We start from the raw sequence: 11,758 nt of genomic DNA on the forward strand, positions 1-11,758 counted from the left end.
GTTAGCGCTCGTCCTTGTCTTTTCTCGGCTTGTCCTCGTGTCTCCGTGCAAACTTTTTCAGTATGAAAATATATACCCCAACGGACGGATTCGAAAAAACGAGCTCTATGACGGAATCCGGGTACTATAGCCATTAGGCCGCGAATGCTTACCTCAGCATGGGACATGAAGCACTCTGTTACGAGCAGAAGCGGGGGTCATGGATCTGCATACGTTCCGAGCATACCAGCGAAAAGGTGCCTCAGCTTTGCAAACCGATCAAAAAGCTCTGTTTAAGCAAATCGACGTAATTGTGTAACTCGTCTGCCGAAGGCCTACGCGTTTTTCAAGCGGCTGACATTTAGCGATGTTCGTTTGAAACCGCGATCACTGCACGGAGCCCGAGCTGACCGTCACGGAGAATCAGCTAGTTGCTGATGGGCACCAACGCGTGGCCGTGAGAAGGGTGTTGACTGTTGCATACCGTTGACTCGTTATTGCGCCATATGCGGGACGGCGGCAGTAACATCACAGGCAAAGCCCGGTGCGCTGGTGCGATAAAGTGGGCTGAGTATTGCGAACAGTTCTACGATTCCTATTGACCATGATAAGGTCACTGAATTCCCTCGTCTAGTGACCTAGAGAAAACGAGGGCTTAAAAACGGACATCTTGAGTGCTGTGTGCGGTGTGTGCTCAGACTTGTAAAGTGTGCTATCCGCTGATCAAAATGGAGGAGGTCAGAGACGGTCCCCACTATGTAGCACGGCCACACTGGGGCGTATGAGCGCAAGCGCACACTCAGACCCTGCCGTGCACAAAACAAACGCTGTGCATGCGCACTACAGTGGCTACAGTTGCAAGAAGCTGCGGTCTGCAACGTAGCGCTTACACCGCAGAGGCCGTGGGTTAAGTCTGCTGACTGAGTGCAGTGCGGTTCGCTGAAGGCAACCGCGATCGGGTAAGCCACCTGAATAGAACTAAAGGTAGCGGCATTCCTCCTCGTCTGGCCTCTCCTTCTCCTGCTGTCCTCGCCGCTCGCGCTTTCCCTCGTCGCTCGTCCCCGCAGCTTGGCCGTTCGCTCATGGGTGTGCCGGCTTCGCCCATACAGTTACGAGAGGTGAGCCATTAAAAGTGTTACGTGTTTGTGCATGGCTTTTTACTGCAATTAAGGCTAGCTTCTTGTTTGCTGCGCTAGGAGCGATGGTGGAACGCTATGAAACTAGCAGAAGCGGATGACTTTAGTGTTTATTCGGCACAGTAACTGCGCACTTGTTCTGCCGCTTCGCGTTGGCGCCCTGCTTCCAGTTAGAAGCCTTTTGAGGCTAGTTTTGAGGACAAGTTCCTTTTATTGTCGAGCACAAGAACAAAAATCAAAGCTCTTTGTCTCGCCAAATGTATACGTAATGTACATAAGCTTCATATCCCTGCCAGAGCTTTATTTGGGTGTCATGTCTTCCACGACCAGTGTACCTGCACGCAAAAACACTGTCGCGACTTGCACAGATCGAGCCGCTTCGACAGCTGTATCTGTTGCAATAACCAAATTCTTTATTTGGTTTTCTAACACACCTGCCCGGCGTGAAAGGATTGTTATGAAGTCAAGGTTTCGCCGGTGCACGTGAAAGGCAACGCGCTTGCGTGTGTGCAGCAGTATGTACCTGCTGATTCAACAGCTTGTATGTGTGTTATCAGCACGAAGTGCGTACTTGCTTGTACGTACCAAACGACTACAGTTGGTCGAGCTTGTGTAGATAACTTAATCATTTTGGTAGCACGTTGACCGAACGTGAAGCACGTGACATATTCGCCTGAATAAAAACAGGAACAGCGCAACACATGACTAGCGAGAAAAAGCACAGGACAGAGCGCTTACTAGCAACCAAATGCTTTATTTGCAGAAGCAGCATATGAAGACATCCTTGAATGTGACATAGCTATGGTGTTAGGCTACTGAGCACAAGGTCGCGGGATCGAATCCCGGCCACGGCGGCCGCATTTCGATGGGGGCGAATCGCGAAAACACCCGTTTACTTAGATTTAGGTGCACGTTAAAGAACTCCAGGTGGTCGAAATTTCCGGAGTCCTCCACTACGGCGTGCCTCATAATCAGAAAGTGGTTTTGGCACGTAAAACCCCGTAATTTTAAAATGTGACATAAGGAGCATAAAACAAGGATAACAAGGATAAGCGGTCAGCCAAGAATATAATCCAGTTCTTTTGTTGAGAGCGTGAGGGACGCAGAACTGACGCAGGCGTCGCCACTTTTGAATGTGCAAAATGCTTCAAAGATTTCCCACGCACGCTTTACACTATAGGTGCCAATTATTTCGCAATTCTTAAACATCGGGATGCAGCCACACGTGTTGCAATGGGCAGCCAGATGACTGTACGGGTTTCCTTTTAGTGAAGCGACATGCTCGCGCAGGCGATCATTGATCCACCTCACCATTTGCCCGATATAACAACGTTCACAATCAAGCGGGATTTCATAGACAACCTGCGTTGTGCAGTTCATCTTAGTTTTTATTCTAAAGATGAACCAAGCAGCCCCATTTAACACACTTCTATCGCTTGAATAATACGAGCGTCATGTAGGAGCGTGAGCGATCAACGCGGAGCATCTCATCTATTGTCGTTTCGTCATGACACTGGCGTCTCTGTATGCACTGGAACTAGTCCTACACTTTTAGACAAATTGGCGCCGCTGGCTCTCAAGCGCAAACGTCACAGTGGAACCTGTACATCGTTTGCAAAGAAAGCTTATGCAAGGACGAAAGTTAGACGTAGAAATGGTTTCCATCAATGAGTCCCTTCTCCTTCTTTTTTTTTTTGCGCAGTTTCCAAGTCAATATCAGCCAACAAACTTGCTCACCACTTTATTTTGCCGAGACGACGTGGACATGGCCCGCCTCGGTCTGAAAACACCGGGCTTCAGGACTTCAATAAAGTTTTGTGAATGATTGAATGAATGAATGACGAAGGGCAGAGAGCCTACTCACAATAGCTAACATCATTTACGCTTGGTGATGAATAGTTTGTCCTCTCAAAATATATTTGCACCACCTAAGAAAAGCAGGAACTGAGAAAGCTAAACCCTCACAGTAGTACCACGATAGCGCGTGTTACGTTTTTAGCACGATATATATGACAGCACAACAAACTACGCACTCCAACGCGGGTAGCTACGAAACTTAGCCAAAATATGTGAAATCTCATGTGATTGCCCCGCCGTGGCAACTGGATGGCCAACTTCCATGGAGACAAGTTCGCCGAGACACCTTGTTACGTTCGACCTGCGGAGACTGGTGATCTTCGGGGAAGCCACCCTCGGAACGGCGCAAGTATGTCTGCTGCAGCGACTAGCCTTTTAAGGACGACAATGCGCCGCGTCCCCAACCGAACGGCGCCGAGATGTCTAGACGCAGTCGGTGGACGAAGTATTGCTAGTGAATTCGCCGTCACCGTCACGGTTTGTTTAGAGTGGAGGAACTCCGGGCAGAAGGTGTTTAGAAGTCATCAGTCAATAGACAGACGCGGCGGCCACTGTCTGCGGGGTCAACTCTGGGATCAAGAGGCGCCTGCTCAGAGCAAGACCCGTGTCTGCGAAAACTCTCTCACCTTGGTGTGGTCAGTGCAGCCTGTGCGGAAGTGAGTGCGTAAACCCTCCCTCTCAAAGGCGGGTCGTCTACGATGACTTTGGACGCTCCGAATTGGTCGAAGAATGAACGGCCGTTTTCCCTCACCTAGCGATCTAGGGAGGACCGAGTGTTTATAAGCAACTGTTGTCGGCTCTTCAGTGTGCATTCCTCTTTCAGTCATGCTAGACTGATGAACTGTAACGTTCTCATCTAGATACTGTACATAAAACCCATATTCCTCGTTCTCGATCAGAACAAGTCTCTCCCTTCAACAAGATCCTCAGTGTTGATGAGTTGGACGATGGCATGGGCCAGCTACCACCTAATTCCTGCCCGCCCCAACCCTTACACGTAAAGAAAAAGAAAAATAGAGAAAAGGGCGTGAAAACTACCACGCGACGGCGCTCAAGCAATGGGGGTACGCAGACCTTCTCCCCTGCCTCCTCTCATGCTCCTCGCCGCAGCTTTGGCGGCACGACAAAAGTACGTCGCTACCTTCAGTTTTGTACAGAGGGCTTACGTTTGGCGCGTTGTAGGCCCCGAAATTAGATGTAGTGGCGTCTACGTCAGCATCCAAAATCAAATTTTAACTGCACGACATTCAGTAGGCGGAGTGTTCCGGGCCCGCCCTTCTCCACGGTGGCCTTCGCAGTGTGATTGAGAAGGAGCCCAAGAACCGCGTAGGGGACTTTTGATTGCCAATAACTCCGCTTTTGCTGAATGCATTGAAGTACATTTTTATTCGAAAGCATAATATTCCCCATGAAACGGAAAATATGGCGTCCTGAATTAACATCCGGTGGTACCGGTACCATACCCACGTGACCAAGTGATGACGTTACGTTCTGGCACTGCGAAATCCCACGGTGAACAGCCACGGCGTCGGACGGACGCCGTGGCTCACACCCAAAAAAAGAAAAGGTGGCGTTGCCCAACTCGAAAATTGAGTTGGCACACGTTAAATTAAATTAGCCCACCCCGAATATTTGAGTAGCCCACCCCACAATATTGACTTTGCCCAATTCCAGCACATGACCAAGTGAAAAGTATTGTGCTGACGAGTCATACTGATTTCGCATTCAATGCACCTAAGGAGACTTCAGTGCTTCTGCAACTTATTGCGGTTCTTGCGGCACAGTATTTCTGAAACAGTCGATTTTAACTTGGAATGCATTCCTCGACTTCGATGAAAAGTGGTTCAGGACCAGTTTAAAAATTTTCCGCGTGCCACAGACGTTTCGTCGCTGCCAGGGCATTGCTAATTCCGTCCACCCAGCACTAGCTGCCTTGCGTGCTGCTTCGCGCCGACATGTTGCTCCCGAGTTTATGCTTGACCGCCGCTGGAGCAGTCGTCATTGCTCACATTCGAACGCGCGGCTCATACCCACTGTGTTGGGATCGGCCAGTAAATTAGTGGATGCTATTGCGTAAGTGCTGTCGTAAAAGTTAAATGACGTGTTAAAAGAAAAGCAACGATGTTGGGGAGAATCAATAATTCGTATTTCAAAAGCACACAAAAGAAGGAAAAGAAACAAGTTTAACAGGGCATTCGGTTGTACTCCATAAGAAATTTATGGACTGCGAAGCAAACATCTGCTACTGAATCCCAAAGTAGCGGACACCTAAGCGTCACGCTAAACCTTGCTATCGCTGTCAATTCTTCGTCTTTCGGGGAAAACCACGTCTTTTCTTTTTTCATTCTTTTTTTTTGTCCGCCCTCTCAAGTGTGTACTTGTTGACGGCACGAGGAAAGATAAAGCGCGCGGAACGAAAGGTAGGTTAGTATCAATTGCGCCGACCCGTCTGTTCATAGGAAAGCACAAGACAACTAAACAGCAGAGCGAGGAATGCCGACAGACTTGTGTGTATGGACTGTAATGTTTGGATGAATAGGCATAGCAACATAGTTTATATACATGGGCCTCAGGTCAATAATGGGAAATAATGCTATCGGCACTGTTTCGGTAACTATAACTGCGGCCTAGCTAATTGCGTTAGGCCCATTTGTTCCTCGCCCGTCGCATACAGCAGGATTCAATGGTCAGTTACGTTTGTTTTTCTGTTTACGTGTACACATAGAAGGTGCATTGGTTGGCTGCTGCGCCTGAATCTTTGTTCAGTGCTAAACACTCCGCCATTTATAAACTGCTCCCTCATGAGAACATCTAAACATTTCTTCTTCCTAGTTATTTATCGATATGCAATCGAGGACTGTGAAAACTCGAGAAATCATTTTTTTTTCTGCCTCGTCTACAAGAAGTCAGCGTTGCTATAGAGTTGTACGATCCATAATTAGCTTTTCGCACAATGGTGTTGTAAACGTCCCAGGATCAAACCCTGGGCGTGGCGGCCAAATTTCTATGAGGGCGAAATCCAAAACTCCCGTGTGCTGTGGATGCATTGGGTTCACAACAAATAACCCCAGGTTGTCAACACAGTCCAGAGTCGCCCACTACGACGTGCCTCATAATGAAATCGTCGTGTTGGCACGTAGGACCCCGGAACTAATAAATAATTAGTTAGGGTTCTGCGATCGAAAGCAAGTTCCATCTACATTGTTTAACGTTCGCTCAAGTAAACGTCATAAGCGGCGTTACCTGCGCCTGTTTGACTACCTCATGTCGCCGACAGGGGTCGTGCACCCGGCTGGTTATCGCTGCTCTGATATGTCAGCGGCTCTAGAGTGTCCCTGACACACGCGTATCCAGAGCTTCAAATCTCAGTGATATAAAACGCACAGACTCTTACGCGTATTCTCTCGACTTTACTCATCTCAAGCAACCGCACTCATTTAAGACCTCCCACACCCAGTCGTAGAAACGTGCCTTATGCTACACGTAAAGCTTTGGGCGCTTAACACAAGTAAACCACCGACGTTTCGAGACAACTGTCTCTGCATGCGTGATTATCCGCTAAAGAAATTGCACCGATGAAGAACGAAATAAGGCACCCACCGTGGTCCATCCATATTCCTAATGCGCGCTCGTAGAGGTGCCAAAGTAGAGCCCACACAGCGGCCGTGAAAGCAGCTGCCGCTGCCGCCATGGCTTGCGTCTGATTGAATCCTGGGTCGAGTCTGCGTGGCCATCACAATCGGCCAGATAGGACCTATTGGCAGAGGGTGGGACGTCAGCGATGACAGATAGGGTCAAGCTGCTGCTTGTGGGAGAGGAAGTCGCCGCTCCACAAAAAGGTCGAACAATGTCGAGACGCTGTTTGTGCGTGGGCGAGCACAAAGATTGATTGATTGATTGATTGATTGATTGATTGATTGATTGATTGATTGATTGATTGATTGATTGATTGATTGAAACCTTCAAGGTCATTCTAGGTACAATTGGAAATATTGCAACGCAACGCTGCCATTTCGTGCTTTCCTGAAGTTCGAATTTTACAGAAATATGATGGCGATAATTCACAAATCCTTCAGGTCAATTCACTCAGCAATTTTTTTGATGATGACAAACAATGAATAGTGTTACCACGTGTTCAAATTCAGTACAATACAATGAAATGCCACGTTCCTCCAACGGAAGGCAGGGGCGACTATAGACAAATGCTGCTTTACAGGGTGGCTTCACACAAGCCCGATATAAATCGATCAATTCGAGTGCCAGTTTTTCTGCGCCTTGGTAAACATTTCCTCGGGAATTATTCTGCTGACATTATAGTGCGCCGTCTGAAATGACAACCGCACTATATATATTTACCATACTTGACCATTTTTGGCAGATTAGGAAGTCGGGAGAGTTAGATTAGAGAAGACGAGCCACCGCGACGCCGTGGCTGGGGCCGCAGCAGACCGGATGGTTGGCTAGAGGGAGATAACTAACCATTACAGATTGGGGATGATGCGTTTCCACACCCCCCCCCCCCCGCAAACCCATCGCTTAATAAGCAGCATGCAGTGCCATGGCACCTCCTTCAAACCAATACGCATCCAAATCTGGTGACTTATAATCGCGATCATTCGGCCAAATGTAATTTTTTTCAAGAAAGGGTAGAACAGGATCACATTATCTGGGCCTGCGCTCCGGTGCCCCGACAGGGCCAAAAAATTAAGGATGGGACGCAATGGGACACCGTGCTGCCCAGCTCGGCCCCCCAAGACTAACTTTTGGCCGTCCAGCAGGCCGAGGATGCCGGCAGAGCCCAAGGGCTTCTGGCCGCCATCTAGGCGAAGTTACACCCCCCTCCCCCTCGCCAATGTGCCGGAAAAGGTATTTCTCTCTCTCCCTCTTGGGGGTATGGTCGGGACTGGCCTGCACTGCTTATAGCACTTCTTTAATAAAAAGACGCAAACTGAACACAGCATATAGAGGCTGCAGCGCCAGATCAACATAGACTAGACCACCTTGCTTGCACAGGAAAGTTGATCGAACTCAATAATTAAATATGAGGAGGTCTCGGCATGTTCCGTCACCTAGCAACCATTGCTTCGTGAGCCTAAATATTGCAGTCAAGACCAAACCAGATGCCCGCTGCAACGACTAACAACAAATGCTCCATGTACAATAGGACTTTAGTCGTTGTCACCTCCTTGAAGCTGCTGCTTTCCCACTTTTTATGGGCATCACTATGGTTAGCATTGATGCCACCAAAGTAGTAAATAAGGAACGAGGAGCTTATTTTGTATATTTCAGTATTTTTAACTCTCAGTACTTAAACTAAAAGTAGCTAATTAATACTTTCATTCGTGTTCCTTGAGGTGCTTCTTTAACTTTCTTACAAGAATTGTCAAAAATTGCCTGAGCAATAATTATCTGCTATACATCCATTCAAAACACCAATGATCAGGACATAATTTTATGTAGGCCAGCATTGTTGCGACTACTACTTCTTCAAATAAATTGTTAAAACGTATAACCACCGAGAATGAGCTCAATGCTAGCTGTAATGAAATAGTTAAGGAACTGCGTCATGCATTCACTTGGTCTGTGCCGCTGCTCAATGAGCCTCTCGCCGACTTGGGCCACTGAGTACGTGCCACTAAGTGGGCGGCAAGCGAGGGCACCGTTCCCAGCATTCCCAGGCATCGGCGCGCGGCGCTTCTCGTCTCGAAGGCCACGCGCGGACGTCTCAGCATCGCCGCCAGACGGCGCGGCATCTCCAGAATGAAGCGCGGGAGAGACGAGCCCGGTTGCCGCACGACGTTTCATAACCCTTTGCGCACAGCGGAGTGCCACGCATTTCGGAGGCCACGTTTAGGCTTCCCGGGGGCGACTCTACATGTTACCGAGTATACTTATGGTAGCGTGAGAGAGCCAGGGTGCAATTGTGACGAAAAAAGTCATCAGTGCTAATATGGCCAGTGGAGCATCATCGCAGCCGAGAGAGACTTTACTGCTTATCTATGTTATCACACTTCGCAGTCGCTCAAGTACTTCGCCGCAGTGCTTTCAAGAAACGAGGTCGCGAACCTCTTTATCGGTTACGGCGAATGGAGAGATTCTTGATCACAATATCCCGCCTGTGCCGGTCAGGAGACACTTCCGCTGACAAAATTATCCTGAAGCCTCTTTACTACGGTAAGACAATGGCACAAGCTTATCTCCAGTTTTTTTAAAGCGAACCCATCGCCATCATACTGGAACAAATCCTCAAACCCTTCCCGCAGCGCAACAAGACAGCGCTTCAAAGACCTGTAATTTCCTCACATTGGTCGAGTCATATACCCGTACCTCGCAGGTAGAGTTGATAGGTAGAGTGGATGAAAAAACTTGTCGCAGGTGAGGAACGATCCCACAACCTTCGTTCCCCACGTGCGGCAAGTTGTCGTTTCATCCACTTTTGTTTCCATTAATTTATCATTTCTCAATTTCATTTATTAAGCACAAGTAATTCCCCCTATGTTGTCCTTGGTGTCAGTGTTTGTTGGCTTCTTATGATATGTCGCATTTATGTAACTTCACCTGTTAGAGAATCTAAGAAATTTGATATAAGGATTTACAACTTAAGTGAAACGGTGATAATGTTTACGAGTACGAAAGTATTGCAATGGTACTACTCAGAACTTCGTGTTATATTTCAGAGCTGTCTGTAACGCATGAACTTCGTGGTTTTAGACGTAATAGTCCATGTACTCTACAGAAGTTTGATATTCCTTATTACCGCTTAGTTACTGAGTTGCAAAATTCGTGAAATTCTGACTAAAGGACTAATTTCTTGGTAAGTTACTAATATAGAATTTTTTTAAAAAGCATTCATGATTTTAATACAAAATCTGCTTCCTGCTATCACTAAATTCTAACCACGTTCTTCTTCTTCTGTTATTTTGCTATTACACATTTTATTGGGACCTCATCAAATTGAGGCCGTGGTTTCTGAAACATATGGTTTCTCGGCTTACACGTAACAAAATATGCACTTCCGAGCTAAAGCTTCCTAGTAAGAAAGGATGGCCGCTGAATTGATAATGTCATAATTTATCACTGCGCTAGATAGAGTGAGTTTGCGTGAGAGAACTATTATTTACAGAAAAGAGGTGAACTCAGCTGCTGTGCTCCAGTCTGCTCTCTGCACTGGGGAATATGTAAGGGGAGAAAAAATATCGTGATGAAGGATGAGGAGGATAAGGGAAGGAGCCCATGCTTATGCGCAACCCAACAACGGCCTTAATACAGCAGCTCATCCAGCCAGTCAGTAGGTTCGGTTTTCCTCCAAGAGCGGCTCCCGTGTTGCGTAGCCACTTCAGCAGTTGTAATACGAGACATGCGCCGAGGATAGCGCGCACCTGGTTTGGAAACTGCCTAGAGTCTATCTCTCCAGCATCTATGCTGATCAATTAGATAATATTTGTTCAGCGTTTCAGGCGTCCAACAAGGCTCCCAGTCAAGACTATTTGACTGCCCGGAGAGAGATGTTCGTAGCGGCTGGTGAAAGGAACGCCCAGGTTAGTCCTACGGTGGCGAATGTGCCTGACTCCACGTAACCTTCGGTGAAATGTAGAATTTCTCACCTCGATTCAATAGATGCGTGTGTCTGCTGACGTTTGCAGCAATTTGCCACCTCTGTCGTTTTATGGATTAAAAACATCTCTGCGAGATACAGCCCGCTACTGAATTATGCGCCGTCACCTATGCATGACGCCGTGCGTGGTCGCAATATAAAACAAAGAACGAGGACTGTGTACAATTTTTATTAGGGTCCTCCGTGACTTACCTAATCAGTGAGTCAGTCTCATATCGTGATTAGGAAATCCCAACTTCCTCGAAATACGAGAAGGCCAACCTCGCCTCACTGTCAGCGAGTCCATTACCAGCCACGCAACCGTGACGAGGCACCTATTTAAACGTGACAACGTGGCCACTTCGCTGGGCACGGTCGAGAAGCTGTGCGATGTCTAATTCGAGGATGTCATATGGTTATTTTCTTTTTTTTTCAAGATGTCATGTTACCGCCTGCAACGCTGATTCCACATGACAGAGGACGTTCAGTTCTGAGGGGCCTAAAGCATTGAACGAATGAGCAGCCTTCCGTGTTGCTGCCAATTATCCAAGCATGCATGTAAATTTGTGGTTGAATTGAAATCGCGGAGTAATTCAAAGTTGCGGGACAGCAAACGCTACCGCTGTGGCAGATGGTGTGACCGAACAGTAGGATATTAACTGCACGATCCCATTATACCGTGGGTTCTAGCTAAGGTGTCTCAAGTTGTTTAAAAAAGAGCTAGAAGACACGACGATTAAACCAGAGGTGTTTTATTAGCAGTAACCTTGCGCACGCCAGTGAATTTTTTAATAATTCATTCGTCAGGTAGTCAAAATTATTTGCCTAAGTGTGTGATTACTTGCACAATTACGCAAGCTAGAAGGTCAAATTGCGATTCGCGTTAGAGAACATCATGCATACACAAAGCTTTCCAGCTCTCAAGATTTTTCCGGGTTATTTTTTCTGCGTTGGGAAGTTGCGGCGCAAAGCGTTCTACTTCAGCGGCAGCTGCGTATGGCGCTGCCGCGCGGATTTTATCTTGACAGCGATCTGCGATGGGGGACACAGTCTAGGCGCCTGAGCGCACCGACATCCGATAACTTCGTGCGCGATATGTTCTCACCACTTAGTTCGGTTTGAGGCGAGAGGCAGCACGAAAGCCAATTCGCCCACTTCTACTGCCACACTTCCTCACTCCAGCAATTTGACA

General features: G+C 47.6%; 1 protein-coding gene across 1 annotated transcript in view; it reads right to left on the reverse strand.

The window, feature by feature from the left end:
* The window catches only part of LOC142572935 (rifampicin phosphotransferase-like), a 139,178-nt gene extending 132,467 nt beyond the window's left edge, over positions 1-6,711 (reverse strand). The window contains exon 1 of the mRNA XM_075682393.1: positions 6,573-6,711. Within this exon, the coding sequence (XP_075538508.1) occupies positions 6,573-6,663 (91 nt within the window). The 5' untranslated portion in view covers positions 6,664-6,711. The remainder of the gene's footprint in view (positions 1-6,572) is intronic.
* Positions 6,712-11,758: the final 5,047 nt, after the last annotated feature.

The sequence above is a fragment of the Dermacentor variabilis genome, chromosome 2 (assembly GCF_050947875.1).
Source record: "Dermacentor variabilis isolate Ectoservices chromosome 2, ASM5094787v1, whole genome shotgun sequence".
In the NCBI taxonomy this organism is placed as follows: Eukaryota; Metazoa; Arthropoda; class Arachnida; order Ixodida; family Ixodidae; genus Dermacentor; species Dermacentor variabilis.